Source organism: Nelumbo nucifera, chromosome 1 (assembly GCF_055504915.1).
Source record: "Nelumbo nucifera cultivar China Antique chromosome 1, China Antique-T2T, whole genome shotgun sequence".
Classification (NCBI taxonomy): Eukaryota; Viridiplantae; Streptophyta; class Magnoliopsida; order Proteales; family Nelumbonaceae; genus Nelumbo; species Nelumbo nucifera.
The window spans coordinates 205,956,478-205,982,023 of record NC_142649.1 but is presented as its reverse complement, the minus strand read 5'-3'; the positions used below and the strand labels follow the sequence as shown (position 1 = coordinate 205,982,023).

The 25,546-nt window shown below is 41.3% G+C and overlaps 1 protein-coding gene across 1 annotated transcript in view; it reads left to right on the top strand.

The window, feature by feature from the left end:
* Positions 1–25,546, top strand: part of LOC104609908 (NAD-dependent malic enzyme, mitochondrial-like) — a 138,772-nt gene that overhangs the window by 37,649 nt on the left and 75,577 nt on the right. The window contains exons 8-9 of the mRNA XM_088895930.1: positions 59–142; positions 5,717–5,823. Coding sequence (XP_088752056.1) covers positions 59–142; positions 5,717–5,823 — 191 coding nt within the window. The remainder of the gene's footprint in view (positions 1–58; positions 143–5,716; positions 5,824–25,546) is intronic.

The window sequence follows — 25,546 nt, the reverse complement described above, 5'->3', positions numbered from 1 at the left end:
CATGGTGGTTTTCAATTAAATGGGACTTAAATTACTAACAGAACTTGGATACATGCAGTTTGAAGATTTCCAAAGTAAGTGGGCCTTCAAATTACTGCAGCGCTATAGGCATACCTACCGAATGTTTAATGATGATGTTCAGGTAGTCCATCGTATATAATAGCACTGTATGATTTATGCACTGGAATTCAATATATCTGTTTCACTTTTTTATCCTCAACTTCCAAGAAAAAATTTAATCACCTTCCGGTTACTAGTTGAACAACTTGCAATGATAACAAGAGGTTCATAATTCATACTGATAGAAGACAAGGTATTCATGGCCATTGTTCAAATCATTTATGATTTTTCTATTGTCATGTTGTATTAAACTTGTAAAGGTGGGAAAATCAGGGATAAACTGTATTCTACTCCCAGGGGTCTGTAATCTTTTCTAGATAGAGAGAGACGAGAGAGAGGAGAAGAGAGAGGAGAGGAGAAGTGAAGGGAGAGAGAGATATTCGATTGGGAAGAAAAAACTATAGCTGGCGGCACCCAGCTTATCTTTTATATTAACTTAATATAAAGAATGAGAAAATTACAATTATGCCCCTGGCTACACTCTCTACTAACAAACCAGTAAGAAGACAATAAAAGACACTGGCTGACAGCATGCTACTAACAACTGTAAAATAACAAAAAATAAACAACCCTCACAACTCTCCCCCTCAAGTTGGGCTGAATATGTCTATCATGCCCAGCTTGCCACATAACTCATTGTGTCTTGAGTATGGAAGTCCTTTTGTAAGGACATTAGCAAGTTGTTCCTCGGAGTTGACATAAAGGGTGCAAATTTCACTTTTTTCCAATTTTTCCCTTATGAAGTGTTTGTCCACTTTAATGTGCTTGGTCCTCTCATGTAGGACAGGATTGCTGGCGATGTTTATGGCTGCCTTGTTGTTACAGTAAAGAGACATAGGGTTATGAACAACAACTCCAATCTCCCCTAGAAGGTTTTTTAGCCAAAGAACTTCAGCCACCCCATGTGCCATAGCTCTATATTCTGCTTCAGCACTTAACCTTGCTACCACACATTGTTTCTTGCTTTTCTAGGTCACTAGATTTCCTCCCACAAAGGTGCAATATCCACTTGTGGACTTTCTGTCATCCACAGACCTGCCCAATTAGCGTCTGTAAAGACTTCCACCTTTAGGTGATTATGTTTACTGAATAGTAGACCTGTCCCTGGATATTTTTTTAAGTATCTTAGGACTCTCTCTACTACCTCCATGTGTAGTTTCTTAGGAGAGTGCATGAATTGGTTTAGGACCCCAACTGAATAGGCAATGTCCAGATGGGTCATGGACAAATAAATCAACTTTCCCACTAATCTTTGGATCTATTTCACATCTTTCAGAAGTTCACCATCATAGTCACCCAATTTTTGATCAACATCCATAGGAGTATCTGTTGGCCTTGCGCCTAACTTGCCTGTGTCTTGTTACAGATCAAGGTTGTACTTCCTTTGAGAAATGAAGATGCCCCTTTTTGAGCGGGCAACTTCAATTCCAAGAAAATACTTTGGAGGACCTAGATCTTTCACTTCAAATTTAGATGCAAGAGTTGTTTCAACTTTTGTATTTTTGAACTCTAATTTCCTGTAATGATGATATCATCCACATACACACTATCAATACAGTAACCTATTCCCGACATCTCTTCACAAAGAGTGTGTGATCCGACTGACATTGCTTGAACCCTACTTGCTGAACTGCCATATGAAACTTACTTAACCAAGCACTGGGAGATTGTTTTTAACCATAAAGAGACTTTCTCAGCTTGCACACCTTATTTTCACTTTCCTTGGCACAGAATCCATGGGGTTGAACCATGTACACATCCTCCTCTAGGTCATCATTTAAAAAGGCATTCTTTATGTCTAGTTGATGCAATTCCCAGTCAAGGTTAGCAACTAATGATAGATGAACTCAAATTGAGTTCATTTTAGCTATTGGAGCAAATGTCTCATCATAGTCAACCCCGTATACTTGAGTGTACCCCTTGGCTACTAATCTTACTTTGTACCTTTCAATTATCCCGTACACTTAAGTGGGTGTTTAACTATAAACACCCACTTACACCCCACAGTAAGTGCAGGGGTATCAATAGGTGCAACAGGGTTTGGACTTACCTCCTGGGAGCCTGACGGTGTCGGTTGCTCAATGTTTGGAAGCTCCACATTTCTGTCACATTGCTGATCTCTAGGCATGTATGTTGGAAGAAACAAAAGGGGGCGAGGTTCGGAATAGAAGGAAGAGAGACTTGGTGGACCTAAACCTGCTTCTCCTCTTCCACACTACTCTCCCCCTGAGGAGAAGCAGGGAAGAACAATTCAGACTCAAGAAAGTACACATCCATAGAGACAAAAGACATGATAACGGTATCAAAGCACCGGTACCCTTTTTGAGAGGAAGGATGCCCCAAAAAGATACAAGGAATGGACCGAGGGTCCAACTTCCCACGAGACGGAGACAAATCATGGACAAAGGCACGATAACCAAATACTCTCAAGGGAATGGAAAATAAAGGAGACTGAGGGAACAACAACTGATGAGGGGCCATGTAGTTCATCACTTTGGAGGGCATGTGGTTGATGACATAAGCAGCTGCAAGTATAGCATCCAACCAAAACCTTTTTGGAACATTCATGTGTAACATCACCCCACGAGCTACCTCAAGGAGGTGTTTGTTCTTTCTTTCTACAACACCATTTTGTTGTGGTGTTCTTGCACATGAGCTCCTGTGAATAGATCCATGGGAGGCAAAGAACTCATTGAGCTCACCATGAAAGTATTCCTTTGCATTATCTGATTGAAAGATCTGTATTTCAACATGGAATTGCATGAACACCATCCTCTGGAAGTCTTTCACAATCTTTGAAACTTCATCTCTGCTACACATGGAAAATACCCACGTATAGCGAGAGAAGTCATTGATCAGGATGCACAATATGAAAAGGAAAGCCGGATCATTTATTACTTGAAAGAAAAGTTGTTCTACATTGTTTGCTCAATTGACATGTTTGGAACTGGAAATTTGACATTGAACATGACTTAAATAAACTAGAAACAAAGACTTTACTATTTCATGAAACATGACCTACCAAACTATGCCACAGAAAAATTTGACTCTTATTCAACCTAAAAGCTTAAGCTGTTAAGTGAGGTCCTTGAATAGGTTTTATTCTCTAACATGCCCCTTCACACGAAAGCCCATTGGGCTTGAAGCGTGAATAGCACAGGCCCACTCATACCTTGTGCTGAAACTTAATTAATTATAATGGGGGTAATGAGAATCGAACACTAGACCACTTTGTCAAAAGTGGCTCTGATACCATGTAGTCTTTTTTGGATAGAGAGACGAGAGAGAAGAGAAGAGAGAGGAGAGGAGAAGAGAAGAGAAGGGGGAGAGAGAGAGATATTTGATTGGGAAACAAAAAACTATAGCTGGCGGCACCCAACTTATATTTTATATTAACTTAATATAGAGAATTAGAAAATTACAATTATGCCCCTGGATACACTCTCTACTAACAAATAAGTAAGAAGAAAATAAAAGATACTGGCTAACAACATGCTACTAACAACTGTAAAATAATAAAAAATAAACAACCCTCACAACAGGATCAAAGTGGGAAAACCTATGAAGCTTAGAGATAATCTTAGTGGAAGGTGACTTGAGCATTGGTTAAATGCCTTCTTGAGGCTAACTTTGCACATGATGCCAGCATGGCCTTCTCTTAGCTTGGAGTCGGTGACTTCGTTGGCAATGGGGACTCCATTGAGTAGCTGTCTTCCTAGGACAAAAATTCCTTGGGATTTGAAAATTATTGATGGGATTATGTTCTTCTTCATCTGCTTTGCTAGCATTTTTTCTAATATTTTGTAGAAACTACCAATTAGATTGATCATCTAGAAGTCTTCTTTTGAGTCCACAGCACCACCCTTATTTGGGATGAGGGTGATGAAGATGGAGTTTAGACTCTATCAAGGGAGGTAGTATTATGAAAATCTTTTAGTCCCTTAATGATGTCATCTTTAATAAAGTTCCAGCATTCTTGTAGAAAGAGATGAGCAAGGTTTAAAATGTCGATGTCGATGGAAATGTCGCTTACCAAAATATAGGACATATGTCGAAAATGTCGAGGGGTAATATTATAAAAATTAGAGACATTGTGGAAATATTATGAAATATGTGGAAGCATTAATACATATTTCTAGGCATTTTGATGTTTTTAGTAAAGCTAAGAAACTATGATCAATAACGAATTAGTAAATCACGATTTACTGATTTATTATGCATTTTGATGTTTTTACAAGGTTATCTGATATTTTCTTATAAAGCTAAGAAACTATGATCAATAACGAATTAGTAAATCACGATTTACTGATTTATTATGCATTTTGATGTTTTTACAAGGTTATCTGATATTTTCTTTTCTTATTTTTAATTCTGATTTATTATAAATTCTAATATATTTATTTCACACTAGTCAATAGAAATACAATTTATTCTGATATTTTAAATATTAAAGTTATAATACATTACGTTTTATTATAAATTTAATAAACTGATTCTCGTTTTTGTAGTATTAACTATTAAGATTATGATAAATTCTGATTTCTTATAAAACTTAATGAATTTATTATGATTTTTAATACTAAATTTATAATAAATTATGATTTAGTATAAAATTTAATAAATTTATTCTCATTTTTATAATAAATTTATAATATGATTTATTATTAAATTTATAATATTTTTCTGATTTTAATTATGATTTAATATAAAATTAATTTATTCTTTTGTTTTTATTTTTTATAAATATTTTATTTGAAATATTAAATAGAATTTATTAATGGAATAATTTGTATTAATATACTGTATTATATTAGGATAATATACTAACATTGTTTCTACTGTAGCTACAGTAGTCCGACCCAGTAAGGAGAAGAAGAAGAAGAAGAGAAGAAGAAGAAGATGAAAGAACTGTCGAACCTGATAGCTAAACCCTATCAGTCGACCTCTTAATAGTGATTAGGCTTCTAATTAAATGTACAAGGACTAAACGGCCCCTACTTAAGTATGGGACAGAGAACCTCTAATAAGACTGCCACATAAGCTCATAACTTAACCAAGGTGAGTTGACTAATCTACCCTTATTCGGCTAACTCTAACAAACATATTATATTATTAATGTACATTAGTTGACATCCTATTGACATAATAGGAAAAACTGTCTTTTTTTTTTGTAATTTGGACCGATTTGGTCGACATTTCTGAAATATAGGAAATGTCGACTGAAATAATGTAATTTTTACATTACCATCCATTTTCATGTCGGTGAGCCTCGACATCGACATATATCGGGCGACATTAGCGAAATTTCGTGACATTTGAAACAATGGAGATGAGGAATCCCTCTTCTTTTGTCCTGGGACTAAAAGATTTCTTGTATAATTTGATTGCTGCTGATTTAATTCATTCCTCTCCAACCACCAAGTTTACCTTTACGCTCATAGTATTAATGGAGTTGCTTGCGTTCATCAGCAATTGGTGCTTTAAGTCATTCACAAATCACAAGTTTGAGTTGAATGTATTATACTTTATGTTTAGGGCTTATAATAGTATATCTTTATGCTTGGCTAAATTCATGATTCAGTGTATTTAACCACAGGGAACAGCAGGAGTTGCAATAGCTGGTCTTTTGGGAGCTGTGAGAGCACAAGGAAGACCAATGATAGACTTTCCAAAGCAAAAGATTGTTGTTGCTGGTGCTGGAAGGTTTGATACACAATTCATTTTTGAAATGAGATCTTCTAGTAGTGTTACTTGGCATGTCCTAGATTCCAAGTGTCTAGTAAACCTCTTGAAATCACAATATGGGGACATGACCATATAAAATGTCAAAGCCATCATCATCATCATCCATTTCTTATCCCAACTAGATGGGGTTGGCTACATGAATCCTGTTTTGCTAATCCATTCTATGTATAAAATGTCAAAGTAACTAATACAATTTAAAAGCAATATATAAGAACAATAAAACAACTTTCAAAATTAAGGTTTTTAAAAGCCTTTTCACCTCTCTTTCACACAAGAGAAATTGGATCTGAAGAAACCTTCTTATTCAAATTATACCATTCATAAAATTCATAGATATAGGTACAGGTGGAAGACCAACAATAATATAAGGATTCAATTTGTCATTTACCAAAATTTTGATATGGATAACATTGATATTATGCTTTAAGTTCCATTTTATTAATATTAAGCGTAGTTCCTGTGTTTGAATCTTATCTATTTTACATATCTACTGTTGCCAATGTCCCTCACAACATTTGAATGTTGGAACACAGAGTTTCGGACCTGTAGAATGAGTACAGTTTCCTAGTTCCTCAGTTGGCAGATCTCATCTTACATGCTTTCTTGTGTTGGCAATTTATATGGTTTGTGTATTTTTGTGATATGTAATATTATCTTGTCTAGAAATTTGTGAAAGAAAAACAAAAACAGAAAGAAAGAAGAAAGTTTTAATTTAGCATAAAATTGGAATAAGACTTTTTTACCATTACACCAAATAATGGCCCCTAAGATTGGAAATATTATTCTAACTTCATATTGTAAAAATCTGCAAAAATAGTCATATGTTATATAGGTAATGGACAAAAATTGTTACTTTAAATGTCCTATGCAATCTCAGGTGTCAATACCAATATCAGTACTCTTAAGGGACCATTAAACCTAAAAGTTTAAGCTGTTAGGTGAGGTCCCTGAATAAGTTTTATTTTCTAGCACACCCCTTCATGCAAAAGCCCATTGTTCTTGAAGTGTGGACAAGCACAGGCCCACCCTGAAAATTGATCATCCAATGATCATACTCTGAGCTCTAACAACAGACTCTGAGCTCTAATGAATTCATGCAGAGGGACCAGCTGACGTGTTGCTTGCTGCAGTTGGGGGCTGAAACTGCTTCCGTGCCTTCTTCCTCAGGTAGGTGCGAGTAACTGGAGGTCTGGGCCTCGGGTTTGGATCTGGGTCTTGGTTCCCAACAAGCTATCTCAGGTTTAGCACCTGATCAAAAGATGCATTGTAGAAAAGAAGTGTGTCATCTACAAACTGTAAAAGAGTGGTTTTAGTGCCATTGCAGCATGCCTTAAAACCCTGCAACCAGCCCAAATCATAAGCTCTCCCTGTTGTTTTGCTTAAACCCTCCATCACTAAGAGAAATAGCAAAGGTGATAGAGGGTCACCTTGCCTCCGTCCACTAGAACTTTTGGAATGACCTCTAGATCAAAACAAAGAACATTGGTGTGGTGATACATATTTTCATCCAACTCCTCCATCTAGACCCAAAGTGCATCCTTGTCATCATGTAGTCCAAGAAATCCCAATTAAAATGATCATAGGCTTTCTCTAGATCTATTTTGCATACCAGCCCTACCTTTCCACGCTTTTTCCTTGAGTCAATGAGTTCGCTAGCTATGGGGGCTCCTTCTTGTATGTGTTTGTTATGAAAAATATCTCCTTGGTCTCAAGGATGTCACTAAACCAATTCGAGGGAGAGGAGAGAAAGAGTTTCAGGGATGTCTAAATAGCTTCCTCGACCCTCACCCCAAGGACCCATGTATATTAAATAATATTAAGAATTACAGAGGAGTCCTTGAGGACTAAGATAAAAAAAGGAAAATACAAAAGAGACTTTAGAGAGGATGAAATAGAAATGCAAACAATATGAAAAAAACAAGACTACGTACAATAGGGACTATAGTAATACAATACATAAGGTTGCTTCACACTCCCCCTCAAACTGATGCTGAAACATAAGCATCAGTTTGACCACAAGAAACATATGTCTAGATCTTGTCATGAGCTTCATAAATATATTAATGATCTACAAGTCTAAAGCAACATGAGGAAGAGAGATGGAACCAGCAAGAAACAAGTCTCTAATGAAGTGACCACTTCAATATGTTTAGTCCTCTCGTGGAACATTGGATTGGATGCAATCTTTATGGCATTAGTGTTGTCAGCATAGAGAGGAATAGGAATGGGAAGATAGAGACCAAGATCAGCAAGGAGAGACTGGAGCCAAACTATCTCACTGTAGACAAAAGACATAGCCCTATATTCAGCCTCTGTAGATGACTTAGAAATTATCTATTGTTTCTTGCATTTCCAAGAAATGAGGCAGTCTCCCATAAAGACACACCACCTTGAGGTAGATCGTCTGGTGTCAGGACAACTTGCCTAATCTGCGATAGCATAGGCCCTCAACTTAATGGGAGAATAGGAAGAAAAGAATAGTCCTTGAGATAAAGTACCACAAACATATTGAATAACAAAATGGTGTTGCTGAAAGAAAGAACCGACACCTTCTTGAAGTGGCCCGGGGGTTACTAATTCATATGAATGTCATGAAATGTTTTTGGCTTGAGGCTGTCATTTGTGCTACTTATCTCATTAATCATATGCCCTCTTGCTGGTTAGAGTGCAAATCCCCACATCAACTTCTTTTTCCTTAGGCTCCTCTTCTTTCTATTCCTTGTGTGTTTGGTTGTCGTTGTTTTGTTCAAAACTTGTCACCCACCCGTGGAAAATTGGATCCTCATTGTTTTGTTCAAAACCTGTCACCTTCCTATCGGGCCTTCATTTCTTCCATTTACAGTGTTCCCATTCTTAAGAATGTGGCAAAAGCATTGTTGATGCCTAAATGGACAGATGCTATGGATGAAGAGATTAATGCTTTGCATAAAAATGGCACATGGGAATTGGTAGATCTTCCTGAGGGGAAGGAACCAATTGGATGTAAATGGGTTTTTACAGTAAAATATAGGGTTGATGGCACAGTGGAGCGGTATAAAGCTCGTTTAGTGGCAAAAGGGTTTACACGAGTGTGTAGAGTGGATTATGCAGAAACTTTTGCACCTGTTGCTAAGATGAACTCCATTAGAGTCCTTTTCTCTTTAGCTACTGTGAATAAACCCTAGTTGATTCTAGGTCAAAGTAGAGAAGAAGAAAGAAGAAAGAAAAGAGAAAGAAGAAGAAGGAGAGAAGAAGAGTGTTCGGCCAGACTAGAAGAGAGAATGTGAAAAATCACTCTCCTAGCCGACCCACTTGAATTTTATTCATAAAACTTAATGTTACAAGAAAGACAATTTTGTCCCTCATAGAAGATGAGACACATAACTTAAACTCAGATACAATAGACCTTTCACTTTCAAGAAGATACACCAGAATGACCAAAATACCCCTGACTCGAGCATTCTAACACTCCCCCTCAAGCTGGAGAGTATATATCATATAGTTCCAGCTTGTTACAAATGTAATCTATTCTTCCCCGAGACAATCCTTTTGTGAAGAGATCTGCCCACTGATTTCCTGAGTTCACATGAAATGTAGTTATTACCCCACTTATCACTTTCTCTTTCACAAAGTGACAATTCACCTCAATATGTTTAGTTCTTTCATGGAAGACGGGATTGGATGAGATGTGAACAACAGCTTGGTTATCATAGTATAGTTTCATGGGTTTTTCAATTGAGAAACCCATCTCCTGTAGTAAGTTCTTCAGCCATACTAGTTCACATGTGGTATGGGCCATAGCCCTGTACTCTGCTTCTGCACTACTTCTTGCCACCACTGTTTGCTTCTTGCTCTTCCAAGTTACAAGATTGCCACCCAGGAAGGTACAATACCCTGTGGTTGACCTCCTGTCTGATATAGAGCCAGCCCAGTCAGCATCTGTGTACCCTACTATCTCAAGAGTTCCTCCCTTTTGGTATAACAAACCACGACCTGGAGCACCCTTTAGGTACCTAACATTTCACAGAACAACTTCTCAGTGAGGAACCCGGGGATGTTGCATAAACTGACTCACCACTCACAACAAATGATATATCTGGTCGAGTAATGGTCAGGTAGTTCAACTTTCCCACCAACCTTCTGTATCTTCCAGGATCATCAAACTCTTCACCTGCATCCACACTTAACTTGGCATTGAGTTCCATAGGAGTCTCTGCTGGTTTAGCACCTAACAACCCTATTTCTTCAAGTAGATCAAGAACATATTTTCTCTGACATAGGTTGATCCCCTGTTTTGACCTCACAATCTCTATTCCTAGGAAATACTTTAGCTTCCCCAGATCTTTCGTATTGAAGTGGTCCTGTAAGAATTTTTTCAGCCTGTCAATTCCATTGCTGTCACTTCCAGTTATGACAATATCATTCACATACACGACTAGGAAGATTTTCCCATCTTTTGAGTTATAGCTGAACACAAAATGATCAACCTGACACTGTTTCATCCCAAAGGCCTTCACCACTTCACCGAACCTGCCAAACCATGCACGTGGAGATTGTTTTAGTCCATAGATTGCCTTTTTGAGCCTGCACACCTTACCAGCCTCCCCCTGAGCAACAAACCCTGGTGGTTGCTCCATATACACCTCCTCAACAAGATCACCATGTAGGAAGGCATTTTTGATGTCAAGTTGTACGAGAGGCCAATCATACATATCAACTAATGAGATCAACACCCGAACTGAACCAATTTTAGCCACAGGAGAGAATGTCTCTATATAGTCCACACCATATAATTGAGAATAGCCCTTGGCCACTAACCGTGCCTTCAATCGTTCCACATTGCCATCAGGAAGATGCTTCACTGTATAGACCCATTTACACCCAACAGTGTGCTTACCAGGAGGAAGGGTGGTGAGTTCCCACGTGTGATTATGTTGTAGAGCAGAGAGTTCTTCCATGGCTTGCCACCACCCTGGGGAGGTAAGGGCTTCCTGTACAGTCTTGGGAATGGGAACCGATGAGAGTAATGATATAAACTTGCAATGAGAAGCAGAAAGGTGAGCAGTGGAAACATAGTCTGAAATGGGATGAGAAGTACAAGTACGTTTACCTTTCCACAAAGCAATAAGGAGATCAAGATCTGAGGAAGAAGGAGCAGTAGCAGGATCTGTCGACATGTGCTGAAGTGGAGGAGGGGCCGAAGCACTTTTGCGGGTATACACTTGAGTAATTGGCGGCCTCTCTGTAGTAACAGGCATATGATGTGCATCTGCATTAGGAATGGGAGCTACGGGAAGAGGGTCCACAACCGGTACAAGAAGAGGAACCACAGAGGGAGAAGAGACCCTGGCATCTGACAAAAAAGGAATTGATTCAAAGAAGGTGACATCAGAGCACACAAACGATTTATGAAATTTTGGGTTATAACACTTATACCCTTTCTGAGTCCTCGAGTAGCCAAGAAAAATACACTTTGTAGCTCGAACATCTAGCTTGTCTACTCCAGGCCCCAAGTGTTGAACAAAACAAACACAACCAAAGACTCTTGGGGTGAGAGGAAATGGAGACAAAGTGGGAAACAACACGGAGAAAGGGGATTGACTTCCAAGGATTGACATGGACATTCGATTTATCAGAAAACAGGATGTAAGAACAACATCACTCCAAAAATGCTTTGGGACATGCATATTGATCATCAAGGACCGAGCAGTTTCAAGAAGATGTCTATTTTTCCGTTCAGCTACACCGTTTTGTTGCGGGGTGTAGGCACAAGAAGTTTGATGAATTATTCCATGATGTTCTAGGTATTGCTAAAATGGTGAGGAGATGTATTCTTTGGCATTATCGGAGTGAAGTATTTTCATATGAACACCAAATTGAGTGCGTATTTCAGCATGAAATTTCTGAAAAATAGAGAACAATTCACTATGGTCTTCATAAGATAGATCCATGTCATCCTTGAAAAGTCTCAACAAAGATTACAAAATACTTAAACCCATTGTATGACACCACTTTAACTGGACCCCATACATCAGAATGAACTAAAGCAAAAGGACTTGAGACACGACTATCAATTCTTGGACTGAATGAGACGCGATGATGTTTTCCCAACTGACATGACTCACAATCTAATGATGAAAGATGACTCAAGGAAGGAACTAGCAGCTTCAAAGCCTTGAGAGAGGGATGACCAAGTCTGCAGTGCCATTGGAGAGGAGTAAGAGACGACTGAAAAGCCACTGGGGGGCCACCACCATCAAGGTAATACAAACCACCTGCTTCATGCCCTCCACCAATCTTCTTCCCCGTCTTGAGATCCTGAAACACACAAGAAGAAGGATAGAAGGTTACAGAACAATTAAGGGACTTGGTTAATCTGCTAACAGACATAAGGTTAAAAGGGAACTTAGGAACATATAAAACAAATGCTAAAGACAAGGAGGAGAGATCAACATCACCAACACCACAAATAGGAGATGTAGAACCATTAGCAAGTGTAACTGTCTGAGATGTGGAGGAGCGAGAAAGGGAAGAAAATACATCAAGTGTCCCAGACATATGGTCTGAGGCTCCAGAATCAATGATCCAGGGTGAGGCTTTGGAAGCTAAACAAGTCGTACCTGAATGGGCAAGTGTAGCTGTGTTCTGCTGAGATGTTTGAAGGAACTGCTCGTATATTGCTCGTGGTACACTCACCATTTCCTGCCCGGAAGCACAAGTGGGTGTGGAGGGGGTTGGGGCAGTTTGCTGGCTTTCAGTAATTGTGCTACTACTCTTAGATGTAGTATGGTTAGCCCAACTGTTGGGTGGACCACGCAAATCATAGAAGAAATTAACTGTGTGCCCCTCTAAGCCACAATGTGTACATTTTCTCTGAGCATTACTCCTTCCTTTTCCACGGCCTCCCCCTGACTCTCGGCCTCTAGTCTGGCCACTAGCCCGGTTAAACATGTGTCCACCACGGTTGCTTGGAGGGCCACTACTGCCACCACCACTTCTACTTCCACGACCACTTCCTTTAGTCACTACCAAACCAGATCTATCAGAGAAGGAAGAATGTTCCACTGGCTCAATGGATGTCCTCTTAAGACGGGCAAAAACATCTTCAAGTGAGGGGAGAGCTGATCCCCCCAATATCTGTGCTCTGACAGGCTCATACTCAGCCTTCAAGCCCACAAGAAACCTAGTCACATCAAGCTGTTCACGTTGCTGTTGTTGGATCTGGACATCTGATGTTAGAGGGTGATACACATTTAGCTCATTGCGGATGTTCCTTAAACTTGCATAATACTCTTCTAAGCTTTGACTTCCTTGCTTCAAATTGAAGTACTCTTGGTATAACTGATATACCCTAGTTGTGTTGTCTTGTCCAGAGTACAACTTTTAGCATGATCCCAGATCTCTTTGGTTGTATCTAGGAACATGAAGTTCACACTAATCTTTGGTTCCATGCTGTTCCAAAGCCATGCCATTATTTGTGCATCATCTTGTTCCCCATCACTGAACCCAGGGGAATCAGAGGGAGGTTTCTCCTCCCTCACATGTTTTACTTTCCTCTTGGCCTTCAAGAACACCTCCACAGATTTTGCCCATGGTACATAGTGAAGGGATGAGAGATCCATCGTATGAACGCCCAAATCTTGTGGAATAAGGTGGGCGAATTTCAAAAAAAAAATTTCTCTCCCTTCAACTGGGAATCACATTCCCTATTTTAGAAAATCATATTTTCAAGGATCAATCTTGAACCATAAACTGAACCAGATCTGAATAAAAGCAGTAGGAGAGGATTATACCTGATACAGAGAAATATTATCTCTCAATGGGGGTGTTCACGCCCAAGGAAGGATCCAAAGACTGCTCCCACTGAAGATGGCGCAGTGTAGGATGGAGCAGAATCAACAGTATTCTCTCCAAGAACCTAATCCTTCGCAAGAAGTAGTAGGATGGCACGTGAGCACAACTTCCTATCAGTCCCTTCACAAGGAACTGATGTCAAGATCGAATCTGATTTCTCCCACTGAACTGGAGATCGAACTGGCAAGGTAGGCGGCAACAGGAAGGAGGCGACAAGGAAGAATTTCGCAGGGTTGCTTAATTCTTCCTTCTGTGATTTCAGCTCTAAAGAGGATGTGAAAGTGTGTCTTCTAAAGGCTGCCTCCCCCTCCTTCTTTTGTAACCTTAAAGGGTTCAGCTCCTAATCCTATTAGGAGTTGCTGATCCAAATCATATTTGGATCAGACATCCCTTTAGGTGATAAGGACAAACCCTTATCTTATCTGCAGATTGGATCAACCTTCTCCTAATCTCATTAGGAGGTTTCCAGATCTGAATGTGATTCAGATCTGGACTATCTAATGGACGCCATAAAGGTTGCGGAATGGGTAGGGCGAATTTCAAAAATTTCCTACCTTCTCCCAACTGGGAATCATATTCCTTGAATTTAAAATACAATATTCAAGGATCTACTTGAACCTTAATCAAACCAGATCTGTACCAAAAGATAAATGGGAGGATTATACCTGATCCGGAGAAGCAGTATCTCCCAAAGTTGGTGTTCACGCCCAAAGAATGCTCCAAGATCTGTCCCTGCTGAAGATGACACAGCTGTGGATGGAACAGAACCAGCAGGGTGCGTCCTACACACTGGATCCTTCACAAGAATCCCCTGGATGTACTAAACACTGAATTCTTTCAGTCTTTCTTGCAAGACTGATGTCAAGAACTGGTTTCTTGACTTTCTTTTCTGCAAAGATCGAATCTTGCAACAATGCAGATGGCGGCGGCAGGAGGAGATCTCCAGAAACGAAAAGGCTGAACTGTTTTCTTTTCTGGAGAGTATGAGATCTAATCTCAAATCGCAGGAACCCTTCTTGCTTACCAAAACCCCTTGGATCGAAAAATGATTTCTCTCCCTCTTGGTACATTCGAAATCTCCTCCTTTCTTCTTGATTAAGAAATCTCCTAATTAGGAGTTATCCCATTCCAAATCAGTATTTGGATAGGGGATAATCTTAATCCCTTTCCCAGATAGAGTTAGCTTACTCCTGATCTTATCAGGAGGTTACCAGATTCAAATCTGATTTGAATTTGGTCTCTAAGAGTGGATAAGGCTAAGAGCCCAATCCTTTTTGCTAACTGCAATCTCAAATTCGCCCCATTGATGGGTGATCATATCAGCCCACTTCGAAATGGGCTTTTGGCCCATTAAGTATTCAGTGTTTAATTAGTTTCCAATCTGCTGCCCAGTTGGGCTTCTTTGTATGGCGTGGGACCCAAGCATTGATCTACACACCAGCCACATGGGTTCGGCCCAGCCTTTAATACAAGGCCCAGCCAAATTCACTGAAAATCTCAATGAACCCCTTGAGTCCATCGTATGAACCCTATGGGCCCAACACTTACATTAAGTGGTCCCTGGGCCAAGCCATCTTATAAAAACCCAGGGACTGTGGGCAGGTGCAAGATTAGCCCATCAGGTATTGTCCTAAATGGTCTTACACTTAACCTCTCAGCCCTTAATGATCAAGCACTGCCCGACAAGAGAGGACCTCTCCCTCGGCTGCAAGGAACAGTGCCGCACTCTCCTCTCACATGGATCCCGGGAATTAAAACCATTTGCAAACATTTTGAAACCGTACATATATATGTAAATATATTAATTTTGCAAAAACAAAATTCCAACGATTGAAATCAACTGCCGGCAGTTTGGTTTCCATCAGAGAGAGTGCATTCCCGATCATTACCCTTTGTCCGACAAAGTGGCTGATTCTGTCACTATGACCACCCACTCAGATGAATTCTCAAACTGCCCCAACATACCCAGGTTTTGATCCCCACCAAGGATCTCACTGATTGGCATATCAAAGGCAGCCTGATCCAGCACCTAGTGAAGTGTCATAATCGAGTCTAGGGGTCAGGTGTAACTTTCCAGTTTTGCCCATCTATCTCCAAGGTCCAGGGCAAGACTGGAAATCTGGTCCGGTTCAAGGATTCAAGTAATCCCATGCTGTATGTGCCTCGGGTCTTACCCTGATGGCTGAGACAGGCCATCCCAACACTTGGTGGCACACCAGTATCAGCCTTGGCAGGATAAATCTCCCCAGACTTATCCAACGGCTGTGAACATTTAAAACTAACATGAGTCTCTACAAATGTCCAGTTTTAGGGTTTTACACAGAATTAAACCAAACAACATGAATCAAACATGCACTTTATTTATTTCCACTAAATAACAAAAGTACATCAAAATGATTGAAGCTAAGGGCATACAAAACTGTCTAACAGCTCCCACTTGCACTTAGGTCCAATCTGGTACAAGCCGGAGTCCCATACTTTCCACGTGTTTCTCAAACACCTTCTGTGTCAGTGGCTTAGTCAATGGGTCTGCCACATTATCCGCTGATGCTACCTTTTGAATTAGGACGTCCCCTCTACCAACGATCTCCCGCAGTACATGGTACTTCCTCTCGATGTGCTTTGACTTCGAGTGGGCCCGAGGCTCTTTAGCCTGGGCGATCGCTCCATTGTTGTCACACAACAACGGGATGGGTGATGTGCTGGATGGAATCGCTCCCAATTCGTGTATGAATTTCTTCATCCACACGGCTTCCTTGGCAGCTTCACTTGCGGCAATGTACTCGGCCTCGGTTGTGGAGTCTGCAGTGGACCCCTGTTTGCTGCTTTTCCAGCAAACAGCACACGATCCTATCGTGAAAACATACCCAGATGTAGACTTTCTATCATCTGGATCCGACTGGAAATCGGCATCGGTATACCCTAGAACTTGCAGTGAACTACCATCGAATACCAGACAAAACTCTTTCGTCCTTCGAAGGTATTTGAGTATGTTCTTCACAGCAGTCCAATGCTCCTGTCCTGGGTTTGCCTGGAATCTGCTTACCACACTCACCGCCTGAGCTATGTCCGGGCGAGTGCACAACATGGCATACATGATGCTCCCCACAGCTGAGGCATAGGGAACGTCTCTCATGCTCTCAATCTCCTCAGAAGTCTTGGGAGACATCTTCTTGGAGAGAGTGACTCCGTGCCTGAAAGGAACGTTTCCTTTCTTGGAGTTTTCCATGCTGTATCTTTTGACAATTTTGTCAATGTAAGCAGCCTGGGATAATCCAATTATCCGCTTCGATCTATCTCTATAGAGTCGAAGACCCAGTATGTATGAAGCTTCTCCAAGATCTTTCATGGAGAACTGCTGTGATAGCCATACCTTGACCGAAGTCAACATTCCTACATCATTCCCAATGAGTAGGATATCGTCCACATACAAGACTAAAAAGGTGATCTTATCCCCACTGGATTTCCTGTAAACACAGGGCTCATCCGGATTCTGCTCAAAGTCAAACGTTTTGACTGCAGAATCAAAACGGATGTTCCAACTCCTAGAAGCCTGCTTAAGTCCATATATGGATCTATTAAGTTTACATACCATGTGTTCCTGACCAGCAGCAATGAAGCCTTGCGGCTGCTGCATGTAGATATCTTCACTAAGATCTCCATTCAGGAACGCTGTTTTGACATCCATTTGCCAAATCTCGTAATCATGGTACGCTGCTACAGCTAGCAGGATCCTAATGGATTTAAGCATGGCCACCGGTGAAAAGGTTTCCTCATAGTCGATGCCTTCTTTCTGAGTATACCCTTTCGCCACCAAACGAGCTTTAAAGGTCTCAATCCTGCCATCGGGGCCCTTCTTCCTCTTGTAGATCCATTTGCAACCAATTGCTTTTACCCCGGAGGGCGGATCCACTAGAGTCCAGACTCCATTGGTCTCCATTGAGTCCATCTCGGCTCTCATGGCCTCCACCCACTTCTGGGAGTCTATGTCTAACATAGCTTCCGCGTAAGACACGGGATCCTCTTCACTAGTCAAGGCTTCCACCAGGTAACTATCCTGGTCATAACCATATCGGACTGGTGGTCTGGATACCCGGGTGGACCTTCTAGGTTGGTCATTACCTGGAACTTGTGGGTCATCTCCCACTGCTCCTGAGCTCTCCTCATCAAGAACTATTTCCTGACGATGGGTGTCCAGGATGTAATCGGATTCTAAGAATCGGGCGTTTCGACTGCAGAACACTTTCTGCTCACTTGGGTCATAGAATAGATAACCCACCGAATCCTTTGGGTAGCCTATAAACAGGCAACGGCTGGTTTTAGATTCCAACTTGTCCGCACTTGTTCTTTTAACGTGTGCAGGACAACCCCAAATCTTCAAGTGTCTCACACTTGGCTTCCTTCCGGTCCAAAGTTCATATGGAGTTTTCGGAACTGATTTGGTTGGAACCCTATTCAGCACGTAGGTAGCAGTCTCTAATGCGTATCCCCAAAAGGATGTGGGTAATTCTGAGCGTACGAGAAGTGACCGGACCATGTCTAATAAGGTCCTATTTCTCCTCTCTGAAACACCGTTGAGTTGAGGTGTAGCAGGAGGAGCCAGTTGTGACACTATCCCATTGGCCTTTAAGTAGTCCCTGAATTCGTCAGAGAGATACTCGCCACCTCGATCTGATCGAAGGGCCTTAATTTCTCTCCCTAACTGTTTCTCGACTTCCTGTCTGAACTCTTTGAACTTTTCAAATGATTCAGACTTATGTCTCATTAGGTACACGTAACCATATCGTGAAAAATCATCTGTAAAGGTGATGAAGTACACGTGTTGATTCCGTGTCCTAACACTCAGGGGACCACATACATCAGTATGTATTAGGTCAAGTGTGCCTGCACATCTTTCAGGCTTACCGTCAAATGGCCGCTTAGTCATCTTACCTTGGAGGCAAGGTTCACAAGTGGGAAGATTTTCTACGGTTAGAAAATCCAAAGGACCATCCTTTACCAGTCTTGTGATTCGGTCGACACCGATGTGGCCAAGTCGGTAATGCCAGAGGCACGTGAGATTTACTGTATCACGAGTCCTTTTCTTGGGATTTTCGACCGACGTAGTTTCGGTTAAGTTAGTTTCCAAAGAAGGATGCAGAACATAGAGTCCGTTCTCTAGCTCCCCGCATGCGATGAATTTGTTATTCCGTTTAACAGTAATCATATTACTAAAGTAAACAGTATATCCATCAGCACACAATTTTGAAACAGAAATTAAATTCCTTCTCAAGTTCTGTACATAAAGACAATCTTTAAGTACAAGGACTCCTTCTTTAAAAACTAATTCTACGGTTCCTATTGCCGTAGCTGCAACACTTGCAGTTGTTCCCAAGAACAGTGTCACTTCACCTTCACTCAGCCTTCTGCTAACTTTGAACCCCTGCAGTGAGTTACACGCATGAGTTGAAGCCCCGGAGTCAACACACCAGGACACAGAAGTAACTAACATATTAGTTTCTATGACACAAGTTTCGATATTACCTTTCTTAGATTCCAGGTAGGTAGGACAGTTCCTCTTCCAGTGGCCGGTCTGCTTGCAGAAGTGACAGACATCAGATGCCTTGTTCTTCTTCTGCTTCTTGGGTTTGGTAGTCTTCTTCTGGGGCTTCTTTGCCTTTCTCTTTCTCTTGCCCGATTTGTTAGCTTCAGCAAGCATAACCACAGGCTCATCCTTCTTGAGTAAATCCTCGGCCCTCTGCAACATATTGCTGAGTTCCTGGACGCTGACATTCAGCTTATTCATATTGTAGTTCATAGTGAACGCATTGAAGGAAGAGGGCAAAGAATTTAGGATGGCATCCACTTGCGTGCCAAGATCTAGCCCGGATCCAAGAGCTTCAAGTTCGTTGATGTATCCCATCATCCGAAGACAATGGTCATGAACTTTCTGCCCTTTGGTCATCTGCGCGGTCATGAACAATTTCAGGACCTTCTGTCGAGTAGAACGGTTCTGCTCCTCATACATTGTCCTTAGACTGTCCAATATGTCCTTGGCAAGTTCGATCTGATCGAACTGCCTCTGTATTGAGTTGTCTAATGAGGCAATGACAAAGCAGCGGGCTAGGGAGTTCTTATCCTCCCAATCTTGGTAGTCCCTCCTACGGGCCTCAGAAGCCCTATCACCCGGACGTTCCGGGGCAGGATTTTTCACTACCTTGTCTAACTTTTCAGAAGTTAGGACCAGCATAAGATTTCTGTACCAGTCGGCATAGTTTGGGCCTTTAAGCTTGTTATCGTCTAGAAGCTTTGCAAATTGACCGTTTGCCATTTTCTGATAAAACAGCAAAATCATTAGTCCACAACCTTAGTTTGATTCATGTTTACCTACATAGATATGGCTTTTAATCTATGTTCCATTCCCATTTGTTCATCTCTGAGATTTCCCTCCTATCTCAGCGACGGAGACGACGAAATGTCTCTGGAAATGTGGAAAATCACATGGGGTGCGTGAAGCCAACTGTTTCAGCTGCATAACCCCACCACCTTTCTGTGACGGATCATATCCACTCATCAAATGAGTTTCCCTTTGGCCTCTGTCAGACAAGGTTCAGAGCCGTTTTCAGGTAAACCCTTCTGTCCAGTGAGTGCACACCCATCATATTCAGGTTACGCCAAGGTACCGTGAGAGAGTTCCCATTTTCTGGTGAAGCCCCTCCCACATCGGTCTATGACGCCCCTATCATCTTATGAAACACTCTAACAGATCCAACAGCAAATGGATAGCCCAATTTTATGGTGCGTTTCCTCATTACTGATGGACCCATCATTGTGCTAATGACGGAAGGCCTTTAGAGAGTCCATCATATGGATCTCCCTATCACTTGCATTCATATTTGCTGGAGGGAACAAAATTACGGCCTAGTTCTAATTTAGGTCAAACCAAAGTGGCTCCCACTGACTTTCATAAAGTCAGATTTCTGGTGGGCCTTAATCGGCTAGGGGTTCCGTACGCATCCCTTTTCAGGGTTGTGGGGCCCACCAGGCAAAGAGGGGGGTCATCCAATGACCTTCAGGGACACCATGGCAATGATGTGCATTCAGCCATGGTGTGCGCAAGAGCCACTAACGAGTCATCACGGGCCAAGTACTTATGGCCCATGGTCGCAGCACATCAAACATCCAAACATCACATGTAAAGGAGGAATTGATCCAATCAATTAATTGCTGTAAAGCCCATTCAACGGCCCATTTAAAAACCAAGTCATTAACGATTAATGTCCACTAGGTGTATGGGCTGAATCGCAGATAGCAGTTCGGCCCATACAGCTTATCTCACAATAATGGGCTTTTGCAGTTTTAACTCTTTAAAACTGGGCTTTACAGGTGGGCCGAATTAATCCCTGTAATTGAACATCAGATTTGGAACAAAAGTGTGAGACAATTGGACTGAGAACAGCCCCTTTCGAAACCCAGATTCGGTCCAAACAGTTTTGGTCCAATCTAGTCCGAAATGGTCCAAAACTGATTTTCAATTCAAGAATTAATTATTGAATGATCTGAAATTAATAGTTTTGATTTCTAGCAAACACAAAACAATTATGGACTGTTCGCACCACCTGCAAAACAGAGGTTAATCACAAGGGTTGCAGTTTCATAAACTGCAAATCGCAGAAAACGATTTCTCCATCTGCAAATCTCCAGCGCCGCCATCTTCTTCCATCTTCTTTAATCAAGAAAAATAACAGAAATCCTATTTCTATTAATTACATTCTTGATCAAATCCTATACATTCAGTCTATAAAATAAAAAAAATTATTTACAGACCGAATTGAATGAAATAAATAAATAGAAAAGAAAAAGGGTGCGCAGACCATCTGCGCTAAAACTGCACTGCGATCTCCAGGTTTGAACAGTCCATTAAATCAAAATAAATAAAGAACAATTCCAAATAAATTTTGGATTTAATAGAAATTAATTTCAGATCAATCGCCCTTAACAAGAAACAGTTTCTTGAAAAAAAAAGAAAACAATCTGCGCAAATCTTGAAAGAACACCTTCTATCCATCTGCGCAGGGTCAGATCTGATTTTCTTTTGGTTCAAGATTCGAACCTGTGGCTCTGATACCACTGAGAGAATGGTAGGATCCATCTAATGGACGCCATAAAGGTTGCGGAATGGGTAGGGCGAATTTCAAAAATTTCCTACCTTCTCCCAACTGGGAATCATATTCCCTGAATTTAAAATACAATATTCAAGGATCTACTTGAACCTTAATCAAACCAGATCTGTACCAAAAGATAAATGGGAGGATTATACCTGATCCGGAGAAGCAGTATCTCCCAAAGTTGGTGTTCACGCCCAAAGAATGCTCCAAGATCTGTCCCTGCTGAAGATGACACAGCTGTGGATGGAACAGAACCAGCAGGGTGCGTCCTACACACTGGATCCTTCACAAGAATCCCCTGGATGTACTAAACACTGAATTCTTTCAGTCTTTCTTGCAAGACTGATGTCAAGAACTGGTTTCTTGACTTTCTTTTCTGCAAAGATCGAATCTTGCAACAATGCAGATGGCGGCGGCAGGAGGAGATCTCCAGAAACGAAAAGGCTGAACTGTTTTCTTTTCTGGAGAGTATGAGATCTAATCTCAAATCGCAGGAACCCTTCTTGCTTACCAAAACCCCTTGGATCGAAAAATGATTTCTCTCCCTCTTGGTACATTCGAAATCTCCTCCTTTCTTCTTGATTAAGAAATCTCCTAATTAGGAGTTATCCCATTCCAAATCAGTATTTGGATAGGGGATAATCTTAATCCCTTTCCCAGATAGAGTTAGCTTACTCCTGATCTTATCAGGAGGTTACCAGATTCAAATCTGATTTGAATTTGGTCTCTAAGAGTGGATAAGGCTAAGAGCCCAATCCTTTTTGCTAACTGCAATCTCAAATTCGCCCCATTGATGGGTGATCATATCAGCCCACTTCGAAATGGGCTTTTGGCCCATTAAGTATTCAGTGTTTAATTAGTTTCCAATCTGCTGCCCAGTTGGGCTTCTTTGTATGGCGTGGGACCCAAGCATTGATCTACACACCAGCCACATGGGTTCGGCCCAGCCTTTAATACAAGGCCCAGCCAAATTCACTGAAAATCTCAATGAACCCCTTGAGTCCATCGTATGAACCCTATGGGCCCAACACTTACATTAAGTGGTCCCTGGGCCAAGCCATCTTATAAAAACCCAGGGACTGTGGGCAGGTGCAAGATTAGCCCATCAGGTATTGTCCTAAATGGTCTTACACTTAACCTCTCAGCCCTTAATGATCAAGCACTGCCCGACAAGAGAGGACCTCTCCCTCGGCTGCAAGGAACAGTGCCGCACTCTCCTCTCACATGGATCCCGGGAATTAAAACCATTTGCAAACATTTTGAAACCGTACATATATATGTAAATATATTAATTTTGCAAAAACAAAATTCCAACGATTGAAATCAACTGCCGGCAGTTTGGTTTCCATCAGAGAGAGTGCATTCCCGATCATTACCCTTTGTCCGACAAAGTGGCTGATTCTGTCACTATGACCACCCACTCAGATGAATTCTCAAACTGCCCCAACATACCCAGGTTTTGATCCCCACCAAGGATCTCACTGATTGGCATATCAAAGGCAGCCTGATCCAGCACCTAGTGAAGTGTCATAATCGAGTCTAGGGGTCAGGTGTAACTTTCCAGTTTTGCCCATCTATCTCCAAGGTCCAGGGCAAGACTGGAAATCTGGTCCGGTTCAAGGATTCAAGTAATCCCATGCTGTATGTGCCTCGGGTCTTACCCTGATGGCTGAGACAGGCCATCCCAACACTTGGTGGCACACCAGTATCAGCCTTGGCAGGATAAATCTCCCCAGACTTATCCAACGGCTGTGAACATTTAAAACTAACATGAGTCTCTACAAATGTCCAGTTTTAGGGTTTTACACAGAATTAAACCAAACAACATGAATCAAACATGCACTTTATTTATTTCCACTAAATAACAAAAGTACATCAAAATGATTGAAGCTAAGGGCATACAAAACTGTCTAACACCTTTAGGTGATAAGGACAAACCCTTATCTTATCTGCAGATTGGATCAACCTTCTCCTAATCTCATTAGGAGGTTTCCAGATCTGAATGTGATTCAGATCTGGACTCTCTGAGTGGATAGGGTTTAAACCCTATCCTATCTGCTAATCCATTCCCAGAATTCGCCCCATATTTAACTAATTAAATTAGGCCAGTTCGAAATGGGCTTTAGGCCCATTAAGGTTATGTGCTCACTTAGCCTTCCTAACTACTGCCCAGTTGGGCTTCCTTGTATGGTGTGGGACCCAAACATTGATCTACACATCAGCCACATGGGTTCAGCCCAACCTTTGTTATAAGGCCTGGCCGAATACATTGTTATGGATAGTGCACCCCCTGAAACCCATCACATGGGCTCTATGGGCCCAACACTTACCTTAAGTGGTCCCTGGGCCAAGCCACCTTGTAACACCCAGGGACTGTGGGCAGATGCAAGATTAGCCCATCAGGTATTACCCTCTATGGTCTTACACTTAACCTCTTAGCCCATAATGATCAAACACTGCCCGACAAGAGAGGACCTCTCCCTCGGCTGCAAGGAACAGTGTTGCACTCTCTGCTTATATGGATCCCGGGAATTAAAACCTTTTTGCAAACATTTTGGAAACCATAATAATATATATATGTACTTTTATATCTCATATAAAATATATTTTGCAAAACAAATCTCAACGATTGAAATCGGCTGCCGGCAGTCTTGGTTTCCATCAGTGAGAGTGCATCTCCGATCATTACCTTTGTCCGACAAAGGGGCTGGCAGTCTTGGTTTCCATCAGTGAGAGTGCATCTCTGATCATTACCTTTGTCCGACAAAGGGGCTAATCCTGTCACTATGATCACCCACTCAGATGAATTCTCAGATTGCCCCAACATACCCAGGTTTTGACCCCTGCTAAGGATCTCACTGATTGGTACATTAAAGACAGCCCAATCCGATACCTAGTGTAGTATCATAATCGAGTCTAGGGGTCGGGTGTAACTTTCCAGTTTTGCCCATTAATCTCCAAGGTCCAGGGCAATACTGGAAATCTGGTTCGGTTCAAAGATTCAATTAATCCTACACTGCATGTGCCTAGGGTCTCACCCTGGCGGCTGAGACAGGCCACCCCAACCGACTTGGTGGCATATCAGTGTCAGCCTTATCAGGATAGGTCTCCCCAGACCGACCCACTGGCTGTGAACATTCTAAACTAACATGAGTCTCATTAAGTGTCCAGTTTAAGGGGATTGCACAGAAACACACCACAAGAACATAAATCAAATATGTACTTTATTCATTTACAATAAACTCATAATGTACATCTCATAGGCAGTATGCATTCTCCTCATGAATACTGCAAGTCTGCAATATGAGATACTATCGAACTAAGTATCCAAGAGACTATTTTCCCATTATCAAGCTTCCATTGTGAATAGGCCTTCGCATCTGTCTGATCCAGCATAGTAACCTTTCCATTCAAATATACCTCCAGACCTTTTACCTCAACAAATAAATCGAAATGGAACTTCCACATGCTGTAGTTAGTTCCATCAAACTTTACGGGAATGATGTCAGCCTTCTCAGCCATTCCAAATTACAACCACAGTTCAAAACAGAATTCAACAGTACTGAAATCGAAGCTAAAGGGAAGAAAAACTGGTGATAAATCACCCAACAAAAATCAGATAAAGTCCAAATCAGCTGCTGAAGTAATACTTCACAAAAATAAATGGTATTATACTTCAGAAATCTCAGAACAATAGGTTT